Source organism: Hemiscyllium ocellatum, chromosome 6, assembly GCF_020745735.1.
Source record: "Hemiscyllium ocellatum isolate sHemOce1 chromosome 6, sHemOce1.pat.X.cur, whole genome shotgun sequence".
In the NCBI taxonomy this organism is placed as follows: Eukaryota; Metazoa; Chordata; class Chondrichthyes; order Orectolobiformes; family Hemiscylliidae; genus Hemiscyllium; species Hemiscyllium ocellatum.
In genome coordinates this window covers 74444860-74470884 of record NC_083406.1, presented here as the reverse complement: position 1 = coordinate 74470884, position 26025 = coordinate 74444860, and the positions used below count along the sequence as shown (strand labels likewise).

Here is a 26025-nt window from a genome sequence, read left to right as displayed (position 1 = left end):
AATAGATATTATAAGACTTTATTGATAGAAATTGTTTTCATTAGAAAAGTTGTAAAATATAACCTATTCTCATTGGAAATGGCACTGCCTGGGAGATAACTCAAACAAATTATTTCATAACAATTCTGTTTTGTTTTATGTAAAACACAACTGGTTTTCCTAAAACTACGTAACTCAAACCTGGATCCCCAGATCGATCCCACTTCTGCCATAAAACAGCTGAATTGCATTTTTAAATATATAAACTTACATCGGGAGTTTCAAGTATATATTGTAGCAGTGGCTGAATCTCGAAACACTAGACGTGTAGTGTCTCCCACCTGCCCTCCTTTGTGTTGCTAAAGTAAGGTGTTTCAATTGATATTTCTTGTGTGTTGTGTGCTTGATTAATAGTTTACTATTAGTTGGCAAATTGAATAAGACAACAGAAGTAGTAGAAATTATTTAACTCATGAATTTGTATAAATTCATTAAATAAGTAGGGATGGCTGGACAAGTGATGTGCTGTAGCTGTATGATGTGGGAGCTGGCTGATCCCATTGTGAACAGCAGTGACCATATCTGCAGCAAGTGTTGGTTGCTGGAAGAACTCCGGATCAGAATTGATGATCTGGAATCTGAGCTTCAAACACTGCAGCACATTTGGGAGGAGGTGAGTTACCTGGACGCTTTGTTTCAGGAGGCAGTCATAGAGATGTACAGCGTGGAAACAGACCCTTCGGTCCAACCCGTCCATGCCGACCAGATATCCCAACCCAATCTAGTCCCACCTGACAGCACCCGGCCCAAATCCCTCCAAACCCTTCCTATTCATATACCCATCCAAATGCCTCTTAAATGTTGCAATTGTACCAGCCTCCACCACATCCTCTGGCAGCTCATTCCATACATGTACCACCCTCTCACTCTAAACCTATGCCCTCTAGTTCTGGACTCCCCGACCCCAGGGAAAATACTTTGTTTATTTATCCTATCCATGCCCCTCATAATTCTGTAAACCTCTATAAGGTCACCCCTCAGCCTCTGACACTTGAGGGAAAACAGCCCCAGCCTGTTCAGCCTCTCCCTGTAGCTCAGATCCTCCAACCCTGGCAACATCCTTGTCAATCTTTTCTGAACCCTTTCAAGTTTCACAACATCTTTCTGATAGGAAGGAGACCAGAATTGCACACAATATTCCAACAGTGGCCTAACCAATGTCCAGTACAGCCACAACATGTCCTCCCAATTCCAGTACTCAATACTCTGACCAATAAAGAAAAGCATACCAAATGCCTTCTTCACTATCCTATCTACCTGCAACTCCACTTTCACAGAGCTATGAACTTGCACTCCAAGGTCTCTTTGTTCAGTAACACTCCAGTCACACCTGGTACATTAAGTAATTCAAATTCAGTTAAGTGATCAGAAACAACAGGGTGTGAGTGTAAGTGAGGCAGGTAGGGGAATTCTGAGTTCAGGAGTGGAGGAGCCTCAGCCCTTGAACTTGTCCAACAGGTATGAGGTGTTTGCTCCCTGTAAGGATGAGGAAAAGGGCTGTGGACAGGATGAACCAACTGACCACGGCACCATGGTGCAGAAGGCCATTAAAGAGGGGGGAGCAAAAAGACAAGTAGTTGTTATTGGGGATTCTATAATTAGGGGTACTGATAGTATCCTTTGTGAGTCGGATCAGGAGTCCTGTATAGTGTGTTGCCTACCCGGTGCCAAGGGGCAGGATATGTCCGACCAGCTTGAATGGATATTGGAGCGGTAGGGAGAGGATCCAATTGTTGTGGTCCATGTTGGCACTAACAACATAGGCAAGGCTAGGAAGGAGGACCTGTTTGGGGAGTCTCAAACACTAGGAAGGAAATTGAAGAACATGTCCTCAAAGATCATAATCTCTGGATTACTGCCCAAGCCATGTGCTAACTGGCATAGGGATTAGAAAATTAGGGAAGTTAACATGTAGCAGAGAGATTGGTGTGGGAAAGACGGATTCTATTTCTTGGGACATTGGCATCAGTTTTGGAAACGGGGCGATCTGGACCAATGGGACGGTCTCCACCTGAACCGATCTGGAACCAGTGTTCTGGCGAAAAGGATAAATAGGGTGGTCAGTAGGACTTTAAACGTGTGAGTCGGGAACAAGGGAAAGCAAAAGCAATAGGGAGTAAGGAGTCAAGTAGAAAGATAAGCAACAGGGTAGCATGGCTTAAGTTCAAGGCATACTCTGAATGAAGCAAAAAGGAAGGATAATTCAGGACATAGTACTAAAGGTGATGGAAATCGTGAGGATAAGAAAATTAGCATTAAGGTGCTTTACCTGAATGCTTGTAGTATTCGTAATAAAGTAAATGAAAATAACAGCACAAATCATCATACATGATTATGGTGTGGTAGTCATCACAGAAACGTGGTTGCAGGGGGCTCAGGACTGGCAGTTAAACATCCAAGGATTGAGAACCTATCAAAAAAACAGGGAGATGGGCAGGGGAGGGCTGGGGGGGGAGGGGAGGGGGCAGGGTTGCCTTGTTATTTAAGAATGAAATTAAATCTATGACACTGAATGACATAGGGTCAGATGATGTGGAGTGTGTGCGGGTGGAGTTGAGGAACCATGAAGGCAAAAAAAAAACATAATGGGAGTTATGTACAGATCTCCCAGCAGTGGTCAGGACCAGGGGCGCAAGATGTACCAGGAAATAGATAGAGCATGTCAGAAAGGCAAGGTCACGGTGATCATGGGGAACTTCTGCCGGTAGATCCAAAGAAAGGGAATTCATGGAATGCTTACAGGGTGGCTTTTTGGAACAGCTTGTGATGGAGTCCACAAGGGAGCAGGCTATTCTGGACTTAGAGCTGTGTAACGAGCCAGACTTTACAAAAGGGGAACACTTAGGAGATAGCGATCATAATATGGTAGAGTTCAGTCTGCAGTTTGAAAGAGCAAAGGCAAAATCGGACGTAATGGCGTTACAGTTAAATAAAGGTAATTACAGGGGCATGAGAGAGGAACTGATGAAAATCAACTGGAAGCAGAGCCTAGTGGGGAAGGCAGTAGAGCAACAATGGCAGGAGTTTCTGGGTATAATTGAGGACACAGTAGAGAGGTTCATTCCAAAGAAAAGAAAGATTACCCGGTGGGAGTGGGGGAGAGGGGGAGGAAGCGGGGGAGGAGTGGAATTAGACAACCATGGCTCACAAAGGAAGTTAGGAAATTCATAGGAAAAGAGAGAGCCTATAAAGTGGCCAAGAGCACTGGGAAATCAGAAGATTGGGAAGACTACAAAAACAAAGAGATGAGCAAATGTGAAGTTAGCTTAGTCAGTAATATTAGAAATGATAGTAAAAGTTTCTTTCAATACATAAGAAACAAACGAGAGGCAAAAGTAGAGATTGGGCCACTCTAAGTTGATGCAAGAAGGCTAGTGATGGGAGATACGGAAATAGCTGAAGAACTTAATCAGTACTTTGCATCAGTCTTCACAGCAGAAGACATCAGTAATATCCCAACAATTAAGGAAAGTCAATGGGCAGAGTTGAGTATGGTAACCATTACAAAAGAGAAAGTGCTTTGAAAACTAAAAGGGTTAAAAATTGATAAATCTCCTGGCCCAGATGGGCTACATCCTAGAGTTCTGAGGGAGATGGCTGAAGAAATAGCAGAGGCATTGGTTGTAATCTTTCAAAATTCACTGGAGTCAGGGAAAGTCCCAGTTGTTGCCGTTGTAATCCCCTTGTTCAAGAAAGGGTCAAGACAAAAGATGGAAAATTATAGGCCAATTAGCCTAACCTTGGTTGTAGGTAAAATTCTAGAATCCATCATTAAAGATAAGGTTTCTAAATTCTTGGAAGTGTAGGGTTGGATTAGAACAAGTCAGCATGGATTTAGAAAGGGGAGGTCATGCCTGACAAACCGGTTAGGATTCTTAAAAGTGGTAACAAGTAGGTTAGACCAGGAAAATCCAATGGATGTTATCTATCTAGACTTCTAAAAAGCCTTTGATAAGGTGCATCACAGGAGGCTGTTGAGTAAGGTAAGGGCCCATAGTGTTCAAGGTAAGCTACTGTCATGGATTGAGGATTGGCTGTCTGACAGGAGACAGAGAGTTGGGATAAAAGGTTCTTTTTCAGAATGGCAGCTAGTGACAAGTGGTGTCCTGCAGGGTTCAGTGTTGGGGCCACAGCTGTTCACTATATATTAATGATCTAGACAAAGGTAGTACTGAGGAGGTGGGGAGACTGCAGAAAGATTTAGACAGTTTAGGAGAGGGGTCCAAGAAATGGCTGATGAAATTCAATGTGAGCAAATGTGAGGTCTTGTACTTTGGAAAAAAGAACACAGGCATGTACTATTTTCTAAATGGTGAGAAAATTCATAACGCCAAAGTATGAAAGGATCTCGGAGTGCTAGTCCAGGATTCTCTAAAGGTTGATTTGCAAGTTGAATTTGTAGTTAAAAGCAAATGTAATGATGTCATTTATCTCAAGAGAGTTGGAATATAAAAGCAGTGATGTGCTACTGAGACTTTATAAAGCTCTGGTTAGGCCCCATTTGGAATACAGTGTCCAGTTTTGGGCCCCACACCTCAGGAAGAACATACTGACACCAGAGCATGTCCAGCAGAGATTCAACGGATGATCCCTAGAATGGTAGGCCTAACATACAATGAACAACTGAGGATCCTGGGATTGTATTTGTTAGAGTTTAGAAGATTGAGAGGAGGTATAATAGGAACTTACAAGATAATTCATGGCTTAGAAAGAGTGGGCACTGGGAAATTGTTTCCATCAGGTGTGGATACTAGAATCCGTGGGCACAGCCTCAGAATTAGAGGGAGTCAATTTAGAATCGAAATGAGGAGACATATCTTCAGCCAGAGAGTGGTGGGCCTGTGGAATTCATTGCCATGGAGCGCAGTAGAGGCCAGGACTTTAAATGGCTTCAAGGCAGAGATTGATACATTCTTAATCTCGCAAAGAATTAAGGGATATGGGGAGAGTGTGGGTAAGTGGTGCTGAAATGCCCATCAGCCATGATTGAATGGCGGAGTGGACTTGGTGGGCCGAATGGCCTTACCTCCACTCCTATTTCTTATGGTCTTATATATTAGCAAATCAGCCATTAAGAGCATTGGGGGCGGCCTGGAAAGGCTTGAAATGTAACTTGCCTTCTGAACTAAGACTGAAATGTGCTGGAGACTTTCAGAGCATTCTTTCTGGTTAAAAAGGGTTAAATGTACTTTTAATATTCTCATCAACCTATCAGCATGCTCAGAAAATCAAGGATACAAGCAGCAATTGGATTCAGAATCAGGGACATAGTCAGGCGCCAAGTGTAGAACACCGTCATTTTGATTTTAAAATGGAAAAGTAATGAACTGTGCAGAAGATAGTGGGTCCCCATCATTGTTCCAGGATCAGCACTAATGTTATGAACTTGTGATATTACTCATAGAACATATAAAAGTACAGCACAGAAAGAAAAAGCACAGCTCCAGAGAGAAAAGTCTGAGCTTATTCAACCTTTCTTCATAAGGCAAGCCCTCCAGTCCAGGCAGCATCCTGGTAAACCTTCTTTGCACCCTCTCCAAAGCCTCTGTATTTTTCCTATAGTAGGGCGACCCGAACTGTACACAACAATTGTTGTGTACAGTTCTGGTCCATCAAGTGTGGTCTCACCAGGGACTTGTAGAACTGTAGCAAAACTTCACGGCTCTTAAACTCGTTCCCCTTGTTAATGAAAGCCAAAACACCATATGCTTTCTTAACAAGAGCTGAAAATGTGTTGCTGGTTAAAGCACAGCAGGTTAGGCAGCATCCAAGGAACAGGAAATTCCTGGCACCCTCTCCTCATTCCTGATGAAGGGCTCTGGCCCGAAACGTCGAATTTCCTGTTCCTTGGATGCTGCCTAACCTGCTGTGCTTTAACCAGCAACACATTTTCAGCTCTGATCTCAAGCATCTGCAGACCTCACTTTTTACTCCTGCTTTCTTAACAACCCTATCCACTTGGGTGGCAACTTTGAGGGATCTATGTACTTGCACACCCAGATCCCTCTGTTCCTCCATACTGCCAAGAATCAAGTCTTAAATCCTCTATTCAGCATTCAAGTTCGAACTTTCAAAATGCATCACTTCATATTTATCCAGGTTGAACTCCATCTACCATTTCTCTGCTCAGCTCTGCATCCTGTCTATGTCACGCTACAGCCTGCAGTAGCCCTCTATACTATTGATGACACCTCCAACTTTTGTGTCATCCGCAAACTTACCAACCCATGCCTCATACTTCCTCATCCAAGTCATTTATAAAAACTACAAAGAGCAGAGGCCCAAGAACAGAGCCCTGCGAGACCCCATTCAACACTGACCTCCAGACAGAATACTTTCCATCTACAACCACTCTCTGCCTTCTGTCAGCCACCCAATTCTGAATCCAGATAGCCAATTCTCCCTGTATCACATACTTCCTGACTTTATGAATGAGTCTACCATGGGGAACCTCAGCAAATGCCTTGCTGAAGTCCATATACACCACACCCACTGCTTGACCTTTGTCGACCTATCTTGACACCTCCTCAAAGAACTAATAGCTAAGGTAAACTTGAATCCAATTATTTTTCAGTATGCATTGTGTTCACACTTTGGGTAAACACAGGATATATAAAATAGTTCAAAAATATACCAAACAGTAACCTTTATTTCTGATGCATGCAGAAGAATATACAAGAAATTATAAGTAGTGAAAAGGCTGAATGATTTTGAGTCAACATAGAATGTCAGCAGAAAGTCACCAAAGTAACAGATAATGTAAATTATAAGGTGCACCAAGAATCCCTACAGTGTGGAAGCAGGCCCTTTAGCCCAGCAAGCCCACACCAACCCGCTAATGGGTATCCCACCCAGACCATTCCCCAACATTTATCCCTAACTAAAGGCAATTTAGCATGGCCAATTTACTTAACCTGCACACCTTTGGATTGTGGGAGGAAACCTGAAGGAAACCTACACAGACACAAATACAAGCTCCACATAGAGGCACACAAGGGCTGGAATCAAACCCAGGCACTGTGAGGCAGTTGTGCTAAACCGCTGGTTTTAGTACATGACTATATCACACTTGTGTTGGGTCATCAGTGAGGAGAGATTGTACTCCTACCATGACAATGGAGTGACCAAGAATTTCCTAAGGTGGAACCAAAAGTTTTTCTAAAGACTAAAATCCCATAAAACGATCAGTAAAATAGCTGTTTTCAGAGATCCTTAATGTAGTAACAAAAGAAAGTAGTCATACTTTGTCATACAGAAAGGGATAAATTAACATTTAACATGGAGTTTGTGCTATATTAAATAACAAAGTGGCAATGAGAATTTTCCAGTTGGCCCAGTAGCTTCAAAATAGCAAAGGACAAAAACAACCTGGATGCTTTCTCCTGATAACCATCCAATGGTAATCACTGACAATGTGATACAAGGGCAGATGAGTAGGATCAGGCCAATTGATTAAATGGTTGGCTGTCATTCATTGAATAGGTCTAACCATGAAGAATAGCTTTGTAGATAGGTGGCAGAATGCTATCCAAACAGAAGTCATTAGTGATAGTTTAGCAGCAAAACACAAAAAAATATAGTTATTAGACATCAGAAATAGCATGATCAGTAAAGAAACAAAAAAATACATCGAGCAAAGAGGCTGAACATGTGCTGAGTGACTTCATTGTCAGTCAGTGAGTTAGGCAATCAGATCTGACTGTGAAAAGATTCGGTACAATCTGTTGGAGATTCTTTAAATATCACATGAAAAATATAAGGTAGAAGGGTAAAAGACTGGACTTTAAAAGAAACCCACACAGTGAACAACTTTCTGGTAACTCTCACCCTCTCAGTTTTCCGGTCCTCCATTTTGGGCACAGCAGGTACGGAATTTGAAGGACTGGAAGTCAGTGAGGTACTTGCTGATCCACTCATGGCATCCCCATTCAAGTTGGCTGCATTGACGTTTGGTGGCGTAATGGCTACAGCTGCAGAGGTGAGTGAAATGGTCGATCTAGCACCAGGAGCTCCAGAGAATTGAAGGACATGCTGTGGTGAGGTCATTGGCTGTGGTCGCACTACAGTGGCAGGGATACGGGCGGGAGAACTTTGTGTCCTTAACGGTGGTACAGTTGCTGTAGGACGGTCAAGGGCTTGAACAGCAGGATGAACTGCAAAAGTAAATGCAAAAGATAGCAAAAATCTTTATTTCCAAATAAAGATAATAGCCTTGTTAATCCTACCAGTGAGCACCATTTGAAAATAAAACAGTTTCTCAAAACACAGAAAGCAAAATGGAAGACACAACATAATGCAACCTCCCACTATGAATTTGATTCAAAGTGAGGCCACCTAACAATACCTCGATGATGTCAATCGAAATGCTTAAATTGTAGCATTGTCCTTAAACCCTTTAACACTTTGACAATGAAAAAAAGCAATCTTTACATATAGGCTTTCAAAATTCTCTCATTATATGTTTGGGTCTTATAAAACCATCTAAGCCTAAAAGAGCATCATAAAATGCCATACAATGAAGATTTATAGCTACTGCTGGAAAACAGGGATGTTAAGAAGGGAATCTCAAGTGTGCCGCTCGGTAATGTTTTTCACGAAAGCGAGAGTCATTAGTAGTAGATGACAATAGCGTCACATCAGCAGCTTTCATAATTCAGATTTAAAGAGTAAAAGTAACAACCAAAAGGCAAAAGAATGACTGTTTCTCCCACGAGCAAACAAAACCCGATTCCTGCATTCATCTCCTTCTCAATTTTCATGTACAGTTCCCTAGTGCTGTGGCATAGCATGGAGCTGGGAGTCATTTCAAAGGCCTGGGTAGACAGCATTACTATTCATCCTTTCCTATCCACTTTCTCAAAACAAAACTACAAACAATGTAATGTAATGATATAAAAGCTGAACAGTAATCACACAACACTATAGGTATCATTTTCCTTCTGTACTTCTAGAATTGTATCCCTTGCTGGAAGGAAATTTTTCATAAAGTTAAATTATGCCAGAAGGAAGAAAATCTCAATTATTTTCTATGTCAAGACACAAATTAAGACCTGCACTCTGATTTTGATGTAGGGCACCATTCTATTAAATGTTGCTTCACTTCACATCTTTGAGCTGTCTGAAGATAGAGTAATAGAAAATGATATAATCTCTCAGTAGAATCAGAGACGGTTATTATAAGTGAATGAAAACACAAGATTCATTCTCCAAAAATGCTGATAAAAACCCCAAATTTTATGTCATTACACCAGGATATGATAGAAGTGTACAATATTCAGACAGCTTCTGGAAAAAGAAAGGATTGGTGCCATAAGTGTAACATGAAGGTGCAATGAACTGGATCTCATCACTAATTTTGAAATAAAAAATACAAGGTTCTCTTCAATGAAAAAAAATGTTTGCCAAATCTTGCCTCACAAAGTTGGCATGCACTACTCCTTCATTGTTTCCTGAAGTATAAAAAACAGAGATTGGCGCCTTCCATTTAAAAATGAAGTTTAGCATTGTGATAATACAATTAATGTCACCCAAAAGTTTTCAACTCATATTTGAAATGTACTCAATTGAATTTCAAACTTGAAGCCAAATGTTATGGGAGACAAGACCCTCATATGGATAGTCCCTGATGTTATGCACATTTATCCACAGTCCCAAAGTTGCATGAGTCATCTCAAGGGAACGCTATTTCATGTATCACCTATTGGGTTGTTTAAGATAGAAATTCCACCGTTAAGTAGTTGACATATATAGCATAGATACATTTAATACATAATACATAAATACAGAGAATACTAGAGAAACTCAGGTGTGGTAGCATCTTGGAGAGGGAAACAGGCTTAATGTTGCAAGTATGGTATGACTCGAACACTTCTTAGGAAGAAGAGTCATGCTGGATTCGAAACATTAACTGTTTTTCTCTCTCGACAGATGGTGTCAGATCTGCTGAGTTTCTCCAGCAATTTCTGCAATTATTTCAAATTTCCAGCATCCACAGTATTTCACTTTTATTACATTTAAGGGAAAGCTAGGGAAGTACATGGGAGAAAAGAGTATTCTGATAGAGTTAAACAAGACAAGGAAGAACCAGCAAGAATTTATTGGGTGAGATGACCTGTTTTTATACTCCCGTACTGAGGGTGATAATTACAAGAGCAACATGCATTAGATTCAGAAGGGAGCTTCAGCACTGTGCATTACTTACCCATTTGCATTGCACTGCGGGCCTGGTTGACAGTTTGCTGTCCTGAGTAACGTAAGCAATTGCTGATCTGCGGGCCAGATGTGTGAAGCTGTGGCGGAACAGGAGAAATGGCAACAGGAGGAATGGGCTTTATGCCGTTATTCACAAGACTGGATGCAGAATGGCTCGATGGGGAGCTTCCTTTTACTGTTTGGACAGCTGCTCCTGGCATTGTGTTTTTTGACTGAGCTGTTGCAAAGGGAGCCCTAAAACCAAAGGTAGCACATGGTATTGAACTGTTGAACTTACTTGATGACTTTATACTTTATGGTATAACAGATAATAGAATAACATACTATATTATAATACAATAAAATATTATAGTATATAAATTGAGTCATAGAGATGTACAGCATGGAAACAGACTCTTCAGTCCAACCCGTCCATGCCGACCAGATATCCCAACCCAATCTAGTCCCACCTGCCAGCACCCGGCCCATATCCCTCCAAACCCTTCCTATTCATATGCCCATCCAAAGGCCTCTTAAATGTTGCAATTGTACCGCCTCCACATTTTGTGTCTTATAGAAAAAGAGGAAATTAACTTCTCCTGTGTTAATCCTGATATTATTACAGTCTCCTTTAGACAACACAACTTGGGCCATGAATGTCAGTGGCTGTTCCTAATGTTGAGATCTTCTCGTGTACCCACCTGGAGACAGGAGTCACATAATTTCCAGGAAAGACACCAGACATTCCAGTTTTCAGTGAAGTGCCTTTGAACCATCCATCCTGACATTTCTCAATGACTCGATACATCTCCCCTTTTCGCAGCTCCAGCTCATCTGCTTTCTGTGGCTTGTACGCATACATGGCCATATATCTGGAGTTACAAATGAGATGCTTGGAAGATTAAAACACACAATCTCCAATCTGCTTTCTATATTGATCTTTACATTGTACATTAATAATTAAGATAATGTCTATGCTCAGGTTCGGGGGTATGCTTCTGTGGATCGATGGCAGGCGGCTGCTGCTGCTTCTGATACTCTCACTCCACAAAGATGAAGCAGTGTGTCAAATAGTGACCTGATGGAGAATTGTCAATGAGGTATGTTAAATTTCAGTGGACTCTGGGTTTTCAATTCTCACGCTTCCAAATATGGGAAGTACAGAGCGGTTTTGTCATCTCTACTGTTCTGGTGGAAATTAAACATAATTAGTGAATGAAGAAATGCTTTCCCCGCTCGTTATTTCCTGCAATGTGAGAAGCTGAACTAAAAATATGAACAATTCTTCCACACGTCACTCAAGAACTGCTGCCTCATTGTAAATTACATATGTTTGGTGGGGTTTTCACTGCACTTCCAGCAATGTTGTAGCAACAGAATGACCCTGAATAAATTCCTGGCGAATCGATAATGAATGTCTTGTAATACTCACATCTTTGCAAGAGCTTCCAGATGTGCAGAAACAACAACTTGCATTGATCTAGTGTCAATAGCAATGTAAAACATTCCAAAATGCTTAATAGGACTATTAACAAGCAAAGGGCAAAAATGAGGACTGCAGATGCTGGAAACCAGAGTTTACATCGGAGTGGTGCTGGAAAAGCACAACAGGTCAGGCAGCATCTGAGGAGCAGGAAAACCGATGTTTGATGAAGGGCTTTTGCCCGAAACGTCGATTTTCCTGCTCCTCCGATGCTGCCTGACCTGCTGTGCCTTTCCAGCACCACTCTGATCTAAGTTCTATCAACAAGCAAAGCTTTATACTGAGTCACATAAAGATCCAACAGAATAGATCCAAGAGGTAGATTTTAAGAAGTAAGAAAGAGAGACAAGTGGAGAAGAATTCCAGAGCTTGGGCTCAAAAAGAGAATACTCTGGCAGTTGGAAGCCTGAAATAAAAGCAGAGCAAACTGGAAATACTCAGCAAGTGTGACAGCAATCTGTGGAGAAAGACGGAGTTAATGTTTCAGATTTGTAATCTTTCATCAGAACTGGGAAAAGTGACAAACGTATTTGATTTTGAGCAAGTGAAAGAGAGCAATTGGGCAGGTCTTTGATGAGGTGGAGGGCACTAAGAGAGATAAAATAACAGAAGGGTTCAAGGTTGAAGGCCAAAATGAGTGCTGTTGGATCAAGTTAAGAAACAAAAGGTGTGTCTGGAGGAGGTGTGAATGGCACAATCATGGACAGTTGCTGAATAAAAACAGAGGAAAGATAAAAGGGACCAAGAGAGAGAGAAAAAAACAAACAAATAAAAAATAAGGAAACAAAATGAGGCACTGGTTATACTCCATAAATATTCAACTCAGTGTTGAGTTCAAAATGTCTTGCTCTTCAAAGTTGTTTTGAGCCTCATTGTATGAATCGAGGACAGGAAGGTAGGACAAGGTGAAGAATTAAAAGGACGGTCACTTGAAGTTCAAGGTCACCCTGTCTGTGTTTGGTATCCCATTGTCCAGAAGATCACACCATGAGCAGTGAGTATATAGGGTACTGAACCGAAAGAAGTACCAAGTGTAACTGTTTCAGCTGGTATGAATGCTTGGGGCCTTGGACATTTCAAATGGAGGAGGTGAAAGAACAGCTGGAGTCTAGGTACTGGTACAGATTGGGGTGTAAATTGAGTACTTTTATTCTTATGCTGGACTTTTATTTATTATTCATTCAATTTTATACAAAATTCTTAAGTGCCTGTACTGAGGTATCTTGTACCAAAGATTGTGCCATAAACTTTTCACTGCACTCATTCAAGTGCATGTGACAGTAAAGCTAATTCAATTCAATAAGAAACAGTCACAGGAAGGTGGCTCTTGATAGGCACTCTCTTGCTCACTGCCCAGTCCTTTCAACTGCCATTGATTCCCCTTCCCTACAAGCTGCTGGTAGATAGTGGGAAATTGTGTGTTCACCATGGTGACAGGCCTGCCTACTGCAGAAGTGAGCTGAAGCTCTAATGTGGTGCTTCATTGATTGCTAATGGTTGTCAGATGGTGGTAAATGGGAAGGTTGACTTAATTGTGGTGGAGCAAGAAATTATAAGGATTGGGTACTGCACCAATGCCACGTTTAATTAAATGGCCTTCACTAACAAGCCCACAGTTTCAGGAGGAAAAGAGACCGCCCTCTTTGTTCTGGGAATGAAGTACTATCTTTGGAACATGATGGTTAAATAACGGCAATTTAATGAGTAGGATGGGCCTACTTAATACTTAAGTCATATGTCAACATAATTTTATCACAGAATTCTTGCTTCTCAGAAGAATCTGGGTTCAAGTCTCATTCCATGACCTGAATAAAAATAAAGCAAGGACCTATACATAGTCAGACACTTTAATATGGTACCTGAGGAACTGCTACAATGTTGCGAGATGATAAACTGAGGCCCAAGTTCAATATGCTTTCTGAAGCTGATCTTTTACAATATTGGAGAATATTGACCTCACCAATACTGAACCCTAAAATACCACAAAAAGGTAGATTATCTAATCACTGACACAGTCAAAAAATGTGATGCTGGAAAAGCATAGCGGGTCAGGCAGCATCCGAGGAGCAGGTGAATCGATGTTTCAGACATAAGCACATTTCAGGAATGTGGAGTTGGAGACAGAGATAAATGTGGGGGGGGGGTGTGGACAGTAAATAGGTGGATGCAGGTAGAAATGGTGGTGATAGACCGAGTCATCAACCTGCATCCACCTACTGCCTTCCCAGCTACCTTCCCCCAAGCCCACACTCCCTCCTGTTTATCTCTCAGCCCCTTTCCTCATTGTGTCCACCCAACATTTCTGATGAAGGGCTTATGTCTGAAAAGTCGATGCTTTCTTGCTCCTCGGATGCTGCCAGACTTGCTGTGCTTTGCCAGCTCCACACTTTGCAACTCTGATCTCCAGCATCTGCAATGCTCACTTTCTCCTAATCGCTGTAATCTTACTGCGAAGCCTCTTCCAAGGATGCCCACCTTGAAGAGGTTCTCCTCTCTTTAAAAGGATCTCAGTGAGTCTCTCTCTCACTGCAACCCCTCCCCCCCAACTAACCATCTCCCCATCCCCACCCCCAGGTCGTCTCCTCTGCCCTGAAGCTCTTCAGCCACATACTGAAGCTGACCCACTACTACAGTCACATCATATAGATAATAGCAAATTACTGTGGATGCTGGAATCTGAAACCAAAAGAGAAAATGCTGGAAAATCTCAGCAAGTCTGGTAGCATGTGTAAGGAGAGAAAAGAGCTGACGTTTTGAGTCTAACTGACCCTTTGTCAAAGCTAAAAAAAAAGGGGACAAATAGGGAGGTATTTATAGTAGGCTGAGAGAAGGTGAGGCATGGCTCCAGAAACAAAGGTAGCAATAAAGAGGTGATAATGACAGTGCATAGAGAGATTATAAGGAGATTAGGAGCTGTGAATGACCAAGGCTGAAGCCAGTGCTGTGTGACAAACTATGTGGGGGATGGGGATGGTCAATTAGACTCGAAACGTCAGCTCTTTCCTTGCCTTACAGATGCTGCCAGACCTGTTGAGATTTTCCAGCATTTTCTCTTTTGGTTTCAGATTCCAGCATCCGCAGTAATTTGCTTTTATCCAGTATTTAACCCACTGCCACCTCTCTTCCAGGAATGCCTATCTTGAAGAAATATTGCTCTTCTCTCCAACAGGATTTTCGTTTGTCTCTCCCTCACCCCGCCCCCCCCGCCCCACCCCCGTTCACCTTCACTGCTTTCCTTTTCTCTCTCAGTGTTAGACAAGATATTTACTAAGACTCGCTTCCACAGACATATTTCCTTCCTCAGTGATTGTCTTCGCCTTCAACTTTCATTTTGCCTCTGCTTCATCCCTCCCCCCCATCCTCCACATATTTTATCATACAGCACTAGCTTCAGCTCTGGTCATTCACAGCTCCTAATCTTCTAGGAGAAAATGAACACTGCAGATGCTGGAGATCAGAGCTGAAAAATGTGTTCCTGAAGAAGGGCTCATGCCCGAAACGTCGATTCTCCTGCTCCTTGGATGCTGCCTGACCTACTGCGCTTTTCCAGCAACACATTTTCAGCACAGCTCCTAATCTCCATCTAATCTCTCTATGCACTGTTATTATCATCTCTTTATTGCTATCTTTGCTTCTGGAGCCATGACTCACCTTCTCTCAGCCTCATATAAATACCTCCCTATTTCTCCCCTTTTTTAAGCTTTGACAAAGGGTCAGTTAGACTCGAAACATCAGCTCTTTTCTCTCCTTACAGGTGCTGCCAGGCCTGCTGAGATTTTCCAGCATTTTCTGTTTTGACTACAGTCACATCACCTTCCTGAGCACCGGCCTACACAACCGACTCTACCTGCATGGACTGAGCACTACATTCACACTATCATTGTTTGGACCTGACCAGGACACCCACCACTTACAGCAAATCCAAAGCCTCCAGAAACACTTCTCCCTCCGGATTCTCTGCTTCACCCTCGCAGCCATGCTCTGCAATCTATTCTCCCAGCTCAGGGACACACTCTCCAGACCTGCAAAGGAACTCTGCTGTTCTTCATTTTGAGAAAGATCTACAACTCTATAAATGCTTTTCTACTGTGTGAATTGCTGTGTCAGTGTCGGCTCCTCTACATTAGACAGACAGGAAACCAACTCGTGGAACGTTTCAGGGAACATCTCTGGAACATGCACCAAAAAACCCCACTGGCCTGTGGCTGGCCATTTCAACTCCCCCTCCCACTCTGCCAAGGACATGCAAGTCCTGGGCCTCCCCTACTGCCAAATCCTAGCCACCAGATGCCTGGAGGAAGAACGTCTCATCTTCCACCTTGGGACTCTCCATACGGCATCAACATCAATTTCACCAGTTTCGTCATCTCCCCACCCCCACCTCACCCCAGATCCAACCCTCCAACTCGACACTGCCCCTCTTGAACTGTCCCACCAGTCCATCTTCCTTCCCACATATCCGTTCCATCCTCCGTTCTGACCTATCACCATCACCCCTGTCACCTGGTTCCATCTATTGCTTTCCCAGCTAGCTTCTCACGAGCCCCACTCCCCCTCCTATTTATCTCTTAGACCCCTCCCCCCACATTCCTGATAAAGGGCTTATGCCTGAAATGTCGACTCTCCTGCTCCTGGGATGCTGCCTGATCCAGCACCACATTTTTCAAGCATCTGCAGTCCTCACTTTTTCCTAAATATTGACACACTTCACTTTGTGGGGGTTTGTGTGCACAGATTGGCTACTGCATATTTTTATATTACAATAGTGACTACACTTACAAAATAAGGACCTTAGTGACTGTAAAGTGCTTTAGGAAGTCCTGAAGTCATGAAAGATGCTATATAAATGCAAATATTTCTTTCTCTCTGGAAAATGTCTATATAGTTCACTGCAGGCACAGGTCTGTATGCTAAAATCTCAGCTAGTTACATCACTGACTCCTAATTCTTTATGCAAATTGACAGTTGGCTTTGCCAGCACAACAGTGACTGCATTTCAAAAGAATTAATTGACTGTGAAATGCATCGAGGCAACTTGAGGTTGTAGAAATCATTATATAAATCCAATATTTTTTCAGGCTTCAAAATTGTATTCCAACATTTTGGATTAGAATAGAAGCAGATTTAATATCTAATTAACTTGCATTAATTTTTTTAACCTTAGCTCTGTGTTCTCATTAATTCTACAAAGACAAAGGTACCTAAATGTAGTAGAAATTAGACGATGGTAGGATTTAGTAGCATTAACCAACATGACCTTGAACTACAAATATCCTTAACCACAACATATTGCCCCCAACTTAATCAATATCAGAAAAAAAATAGATTGTAGACTGCCGGTTTATGCATTTTAGCTGTTACCTTGGAGTTCTGTGATCTGACATTTCACTAGCAGTGACTTTCATTGACATGTACTTGAAATTAGAATATTTTAGAAAGTCCCTCTGGGCGTGCTTAGTTCAAAGTGTTATAGTGTGATTCACCATGTAATTCAAGAGAAATAAAGCTCAACTGTACTTGATTGAGCAGCAGAAACAGAATTGTTTGATAATTTGGTAGAACACATGTGCTGTATGCTGATATAAGTAAGCTGTTGTGAAATAAGATTACAATTTTTCCTCACATGTTCATCTTTAACATAATCCTCTACTGATTTGCTCTGTTTGAAAGGGAAAATAGGAGTTCAAATCTGTCTCTGTACCTACCACTGGATCTATTTTTATGTGTCACAGAACAGTATGTTTAATCTGTTCAGAGTTCCTATTCTATAGAAGGTATGAGGATTAAGGAAATGTCTGCGCAAGTACCCACTGCAAAGGACAAGAAAAGTATTGCTGTTCCATGCTTACCCCACTCTGGGATCAGATCACCCACTTGTAGTTCTGGTTGACCATCCCACAATGGGGGCTGCAGCAGAGTGCCTGATACCTTGCTGACTACATTCAGGAAAGACTTGAATCAGAAATTGATTTTAACCCCATAAGACTAGCACATTTGCGACTGAAGTTGATGATAATTCCACCAGAACTTTCTCAAACATTGTTACTTTGGAAGCTGTCGTAAGAGTTTTGTTTTGTCCGCTTTCTGGGTAATTCCTTATGTTCTTCTGATGAGGCAGTATCTTTTCCTGTTGCAATGGCAACTTGTCTTCTGGACAACAACAACTTGCATTTATAATCTCACCTTGATCATAGTAAATCTCCCATGATGCTTCACAGGAGCACATAAAATTAACTTCAACACCAAGATATTGCTGCCAGAGTCAGAAATGTTGGTTCGAAGATCACTTTACAGGAGAAGAGAGTTGTTAATGCTAGATGGTGTTTCCTATGTTTGGGGGTCCTAAAACTAGGTGTTTATAGTCTCAGGAAATGGGTTAGGTCATTTAGAACTGAGATGAGAAGAAACATCTTCACCTCAGAGAGTGGTGAACTCTTTTCCACCTAAGGTGGCAGAAGTCAATCACTGAATATATTTTGAAAACAATTGCTAGATTTCGCCATATTAAAGTCACCAAGGGGCATGCAGAGAGAGCAAAACTATGGCAAAATTACAAAAAATTGTAATCTTATTTCACAACAGCTTACTTATATCAGCATACAGCACATGTGTTCTACCAAATTATGGCATTGAGACACTGATTGGCCTACTCTTGCTTGTGCTTCCTAAATTTCTATTTGAGCTTAACAAAATTGTGGGGGTTCCTGAGAAAATTGGTGGATTATCTCATTTGATCCTCATTTTGGTGTAGTTTATATTACAGATTGCTGCGTCTGTCGTGTTTGCAATCTTTCCAAGGGGCCACAGAAAAGACAGGACAGTAATGCATGGGCTAACCAACTCCCGAGTGAGTTTGACACAAGTTCACTACATACTTGCAAAGCTCTGGGTGTGCAATATCCAGGTTGGCGTAGTTTAATCAGAAGTGATCACTTACATATTGAGTGGTAGCTGGGGTTTTGATGCTGTGCTCTGGTCCCCTGTGGTAGTCCCTGGTCTGGGTCCGACTGCACCAGCAGCTGTGCTAGCATTAAGAGATGAAGCCTATGAAAAATAAAAAGAAGGGTGAATTTAATGCAAAAAACATTGATGAGGTTTCACTTTCAAATCTGAATTGGCTTTAGCTAGTTCAGCTGGCTGGACAGCTGGATTGCAATGCAGAGTAATACCAATAGTATGGGTCCAATACCTGCATCGGCTGAGATTACCATGAAGGACTTTTCTTCTCAACCTCTCCCCTCACCTGAGGTGTAGTGACCCTCAGGTTAAACCACCACCAGTTGTCACTCTCTAATGAGAGAGCAGTTCTATGGTCCTCTGGGATTATGGTAACTTAACCTATACCTTTTTATTTAAATATCAACTTATACTTATACACCACCTTTAGCATGATGAAAGACCCCAAGGCACTTCATAGAGGCAACACAAAACAGACCTCAGATCACTTAAGGAAATATTAGGTCAGATGACCAAAACCTATATAGTTTTTAAGAAGTGACTTAAAGGATGCACTGAGGTTGTGGAGAGTACAGAGACACAGAGGACAAAGCTGCAATGCCTTTGAAACAAAAAGGAATTTTGAAATAAAAAACAGAAATTGCTGAAAAAACACAGCAAGTCTGGCAGAATCTACAGAGAGAAAGCAGAGTTAACATTTTAAGTCCAGTCACCCTTCTTCAGAACTTCTTCAGTGTTTCCAGCAATTCCTGTTTTCATTTCTGATTTCCAGCATCTTTGTCTTTGTTTTTTTTAAATTTTAAAATCAAGTTGTTTGTAAGGAAAAAATGAGTAGGTACCATAGAGAGACAGAGAGGTACATATATATGACCTAACAAGCATTGCAGTGACAAATTGGAAAGGTGACCAAAGCTGGACAGGTATTTGACATATTGGAATGACAGAAAGTTAGGAATAGTGTTGCTCTATTAATTAAGGATGGCATTAGTTCAGGATTGAGAGGTAGTTTCAACCTAAAACCTTAAGATGTAGAATTAGTTTGGGCAAATAAAATAAATAGTGAAAGTAAGAGGAACTAGTTTATAGGCTCCCTGGACAAGGGCATCAAGACTTTGTGGAATGCGAACAGGTAAATGGAGCTGAAAAAACAACTACATCAGCCATGATCTTATAGAATTGTGGAGCATATTCTGTAAGGGCTCCTGTAATAAGTCAAATAGTGGGGGTACGCCTACAAATTTGCATCAAGCAGAACTTCAGGATAAGTGGAGGTCCCTATTCAACCCCCTTTTACTACAAATACTACTTCTACTCCCTTATCAATGCTCCATATAATTGTAGAAAAATTTGTTTACTCTTAACAATCTTCTGTAAGCAAGGGTAACATACCATTTGTTTACCTAATTGCTTGCATACCAGCAAGTTAGTATTCTGTACTTCATGTATAAGGACACACAAGTCCTGCTGAATACAAACATCTTCTCAACCAGCATCTTTCAGCTACATGAAGCCAGAAAGGAGGTGGGAGATTTGGAAAATTAGCCAGGCATACCTGACATGTTCCTTCCCCTTCTGAAGCTTACTTGGATGGAGAAGGCGCCCAATCCTGTCTCCACTTAGTATCCTTAAGTGGTCAATGAAAAATAATTTTAGAACCATGTAACTGGATCTTCCTGCCTAGGCTGTAATTTCCTTAGCTCCAGTTGTGACAAGTAACAGGCAACAGATCAGCCCGAGATGCATGATCGGAGACATGGATACAGTGCAGAGGTGTAGTAGCTAACAGTCAGCCCAGTCCTCCTTGTGACTCTTCCCCTGCAAGCCTCTGAGTACAAGGTCAAGTATTGATCCTCAGGGTAGTCCACTAGCCTAGTAACCCAAACACAACCTGTTTACTCCTGCTCAATTAGCAATTCTTGCTTAACATGTTACTCCTTATGCCATGAGACCTAATTGTGTTACAACCCAAATAGCACCGTATCAATTTTTTTGAACATCCAATGATTCCCACTCAATTATTCCCCCTTACTCACTCTTCTGGTTACTTCTCAAAGATGCTAACAGATTTGACATTTCATAAATCGATATTGATTCAGTTTAATCATATTATCATTTTCCAAGTCCCCTACTATCATGTTCCTAAAAACAGGCACTATCATTTTTCCTACTGCTGATGATAGACCAGCCGGCGTGTAGTTCCTATTTTCTTGCTTCTTTCCTTCTTGCTTTACTTTTGCTTCCTTCTAAGTCAGAGGGACTGTTTTGAGAATCTAGGACATTCAGGGAAGTCAAAAGCATTGCATCGACCAACACCGCAGCTAATCTTGAATGTAGGCCATTTCAGACTGAGATGAAGAGAGGTTTCTTCATTCAGAAGCTGTAGTGTACAATCATGTTTTGGAAAGGAGAACAAAAGAACAGAGTGCTATGTAAATGGTTACAATCTGCAGGAAGCTGCAACACATAGGGTCTTTGGGGTCCTTATGCATGAAATACAGAAAGCTAGCACACAGGGCAGCAAGTAATCAGGAAGGCTAATGGAATATTGGCCCTTATTTCAAGGATTTGGAGTATAAGGGAAGGGAAATCTTAATGCATCTGCTGGTGAGACCACATCTGGAATACTGTAAGTAGTTTTAGTCTTCTTATTTAAGGAAAGATATCTCATTGGAGGCAGTTCAGAGAAAGTTCACTAAGATGATTCCTAGAATGGAGGGATTGTTTTATGAGCAAAGGCTAAACAGGTTTGGACTCTATTCATTGGAATTTTACAGAATTCCAGAATTCTTACAGGGTAAATGCTAAGATGATGCGTTCCTCATGGGAGACTCTAAGGTATCCCAGAGGGCATATCAACTTAAGGTTGAGATGAGGAGGAATTACTTCTCTCAGAATATGTGGAATAGTGTCAAAAAAAAAGTCAAGGGCACTCTATCTGAATGCACTCAACATTCACAAAAAGGTAGGTGATCTAAAGGCACAAACAGAGAAACATGGATATGATCTGATTGCCACTAGAGAAACATGTCTGCATGGTGACTGAATCTGGGAACTGAATATTCAAGGACATTTGATGCTTAAGCAGAACAGTCAAGAAGGGAAAAGAGATGGAGTTATGTTGATAATAAGGAATGGGAAGAGAACATCAATAAGGAACAATCTCAGATTGGAAGAACAATCTGGAATCTGTTTACGTGGAATTAAGAAACACCAAAGGGCAGCACACATTGATCAGAGTTATTTATAGGCCATCAAACAGAAACAGCTATGTGGGGCATGGAATTAATCAGGCGATGAGAGAAGCTTATAGCATGGGCAATACAGTTACCATAGGTGACTTAATCTGCATATGGACTCCATAAACCAATTGAGTGCTAAAACTGTAGAGGATGCGTTTCTGGAGTGTGTTAGAGATGGTTTTCCAGAGCAATATAAAAGGAAAACAACTGGAGGATGTGCTGTTTTAGTTCTGGCATTACGTAATGAAAAAGGTCTAAGTAACAGCTTGGTCATAAGAGAACCTTTCAATATAAGTGATCACAATATGATCAAATTTTGCATTAAGGTTGAAACTGAGTTTGTTCATTCTAAAGCAAGTGTGTTAAAGTTGAATAAAGGAAATTATGAAGGTATGAACCACTAATTGGCTGAGGTGGATTCGGAAAAAGGCTTGACTCTACATGGACAATGGATAGTCTTTACAGAACTATTACATGATTTATAGCAACAATACATTCCTTCAAGTTGAAAAAAAACTCAAAAAAGGTGTGTGAATTGTGGCTAAAAAGAAATTCAGGATTGTAAAAGATTAAAAGAAAAGGCCTATAATGTTGTCAAAAATGGCAAAAATTCTCAAGATTGGGAGGCTTGTAGAATACAACAAATGAGGAGTTAGAAACTGATAAGGAAATATAGAATAGAATACAAATGCAAACTAGCAAAGAACATAAAAAATGACTGAAAAAGCTTTTGTGAATCTATTACAGAGTCAGAATAATTTATAATAGGGAATAGAGAAATGGCAGAGAAACTAAATGATTTTTTTTCATCTGATTTCATCCATGAAGATATCAGAAATTTCCCAGAACTAGAGATTCAAGTACCAAGGGAGGATGAGGAATTGAAGGAAATTAGCATTAGTAAGAAGGTTGTACTGGGGAAATGAATGCAGTTGATAAATCCCCAGGAAGTGATGAAGGAGGTGGCTACAAAGATTGTCAAAGCATTGTTAATCATCTTCCAAAATTCCAAAGAACTTAGAATGTTTCCTGAAGATTGAAAGGTAACAAAGGTCACTGCATTATTTAAGAAAACAGTAAGAGAGAAACAGGCAACTACAGACCTGTGAGCCTTACTTCAGTGGTAGGGAAAATGCTAGGTAAGTAAATACTTGGTTGATAATTATGATTGGGCATAGTTTGGATTTGAGAATGAGAAATTGTATTTGATGAATTTGTTGGAATTTTCTTGAAGATGTTACAAACAAAATTGATAAAGAAGAGATGACAGATATTGCTATGTTTATATTTTCAGAAGGCTTTTGGTAAAGTCCCCACAGGAGGCTGGTTATAAAAATGAAAGCAAGTAAGACAGGTGGTAATGTATTAGCAAGGATTGATTACTGGCTTACAGACAGGAAACAGACATCAGGAATGAACACGCCTTTCTATGGTTGCCAGCCTATGATCAGTGGACTACCTCAAGGATCAGTACTTGAACTCCAGTTGTTCACTATATATATAAATGACTTGAAGATGGGCACCAAATGTAATACTATATTTCCAAATACGTGAATTCACAAAGCTAAATGGGAATACATGTTATGAAGAAGATGTAAAGCAACTTCAGGAGGATTGGACAGGCTTAGTATACCAGCAAGAACATGGCAGATGGAACATAATGTAGAAAAATGTGAGATTATCCAATTTGGCAGAATAACAAAGATGCAGAGTATTTCTGAAATAAAGGTAGAGTCACTTTCATTTCAGAAGACCCCAGGTCTGCTCTCTCATTAGAGACAGGCAACTGGTGGTGATTTAACCTGAGGGTCACCATGCCTCAGGTGAAGGGAGAGGTTGGAAAGGGAAGTCTGTCATGGTAACCTCAGCAGATGCAGGAATTTAACTGACACTTGGCATCACTGCATCGCCAATCAGCTGCCCAGCCAACTGAGCTAACCAACCCATGGTTACATAGTAAGAGATTGGAAGTGTAGATGTAAAAAAGGAATTAGGTGTCCTTGTGACAAATCCCTGAAGGCTAACATGCAGGTGCAGCAAGCTATTCGGGGATAATGGAATATTAGCTATTATTGCAAGACGTTTTCAGTACAGTAGTATCAGGTCTAGCTTCAAATGTATAGGAACTTAGCTACACCGTGCCTGCAGTATCATATGCAGTATTGTTCCCTTTATCTTGGGAAAGATATAACTGCCATAGGAGCAAAATGATTGGGTAAACTGAGCATGTGTTCTCATTTAGCTAAACATTTTCAAGCCACCTTTATAAATTGCATTCATTAAAGTGAAGGATGTCAGTAATTGTGAATGGAACATTTTGCCATTTCAAGTAGTGAGTATTCACAAGTAAATTGCCAATAAAACCTTCTCTCCTGTATCCTAACAATTAGCTTAGCTGAAGGCTCAGAAGAATGACAGCTCTTACTTTCTACTGGAATTATTTTTGTGATTTCCCAGAGACAGTAAATTAATTCTAAGTGACTTAACTTTCATAGAATGCCTATAGTGTGGAAATAGGTCTTTCAGCCCATTGAGTCCATGCTGACCCTCTGAAGAACTTCCAACCCACCTCACCCTATCCCTGTAACCCTTCATTTCCCATAGTTGATCCATCTAGCCTACACATACCTGGACACTACGGGCAATATAGCATAGCTAATCCACCCAACTTCCATATTTTTGGACTGTGGGAGGAAACCAGAGTACCTGGAGGAAACCCACGCAGACACAGAGAGAATGTGTAACCTCCACAAAGACAGTTGCCTGAGAGTGGAATCGAACATGGGTCCCTGGTGCTGTGAGGCAGCAGTGCTAACCACTGAGCCACCATGTAGGTTTTTTGTAGATGCTTTGTTAAACATTTTATTTCATGCAGTTATAGACGTCCATGAATCATCAGACTATTACCATGCTACACCTTCCTGATTACCAAGTGTAGCTTTCCAGAAAATACAAGGCTTCAAATAAAACACATTTTGAAGATAAATTCCCCTCTGTACAAAGTATTGTGTATATTAGGGGTCATGTTACTTTTGACTTGTTTGCTTTGCTCATGCTACTTTACCTGGGACGGTGCACTAGATGATAGATGTGGTACTTCCCCAATCCTGGCAACTGCTCTGGGGTCACTGGAACTGATGAGAACTGGTGCACTGATTTCCATTGAGTGCCTGTTGGTGATGGCTTGGGAAGACTTGTGTGACATGCTGAACGAAGTGAAGGAATGTCGCTTCTTGGCATTTTTCTTGCCATCAATGCGTCTGTGGATAGCACTGACAGCTCCCCCACTATTTACAGGAGAGCTAGATGCTGAGCTGGCTCCTGCATTGGTAGCAGCTGATGGAGCTGCATCAGCATTCTGTGTAACTGCCAGGCACAGTTTATCCATCTCAATCAGCTGCTTTGCAGTCGAATTTAGCTGTGGATAAAAATAAAACAAAAGTCATTAACGATTATCAAAATGTATTGTTAACAAGTCAGTTTTCTTCCTCATTAATTTGAAGCAAATGCTGGAAGCAAAGGAAATGAAGTTAGAGTAATGAAGCAAATAAGAAGAAATGGGAATAATCTTGGATTGCAGTAATACAATACAATGAGGATAACAACTCCCAAAAGAAAGTTGTTAGTTGAACCTTTTAATTTCAAATCCCTATTAATTCTGGTTTGAATGAAAGTGGGGCTTAGGATGGGTGACCATTCCTTTGGCAAGAAGCAAGCCAGCCAGTAAAATGTTTTAACGAGTTTTTTTTTATTTTTAAGCAATATTGACTTGGTCTTTCAAGCCTCAGATAACCTGGAATATCAAAGGAAACAAGAAGAAATCAATCCGCTATCTCTCTTTTATCACACGGTATTGAATGAACAGAAAGTTTCTCAACTAAATACTAGGAAAAGCAGAAACTATTGTCTTCAGTTCCCACCACAAGCCCCAGTATCAACCACCAGCTGTATCCTTCTGCCCAGACACATGCCTCTTTTGCATTAGACCCTTTAGTGTTGTATTTGACTCTGAGATGAACTTTCTGCCATTCATCCATGGAATCACCAAAACCACATATTTCTACATGCAATATCATCCATCTTCTCCATCAACACACCAGTTGATAAAACTCATCC

At 41.1% G+C, this 26025-nt stretch overlaps 1 protein-coding gene across 3 annotated transcripts in view; it reads right to left on the bottom strand.

Annotated features, from left to right (window-relative positions):
- LOC132816445 (E3 ubiquitin-protein ligase SH3RF3-like) overlaps nucleotides 1-26025 on the bottom strand; it is a 370186-nt gene that overhangs the window by 26464 nt on the left and 317697 nt on the right. For all 3 annotated transcript variants that reach the window (XM_060826038.1, XM_060826037.1, XM_060826039.1), the window contains 5 exons: nucleotides 24974-25327; nucleotides 18651-18757; nucleotides 10932-11102; nucleotides 10241-10485; nucleotides 7867-8192 (listed from right to left, as the gene is read on the bottom strand). In XM_060826038.1, coding sequence (XP_060682021.1) covers nucleotides 7867-8192; nucleotides 10241-10485; nucleotides 10932-11102; nucleotides 18651-18757; nucleotides 24974-25327 — 1203 coding nt within the window. The remainder of the gene's footprint in view (nucleotides 1-7866; nucleotides 8193-10240; nucleotides 10486-10931; nucleotides 11103-18650; nucleotides 18758-24973; nucleotides 25328-26025) is intronic.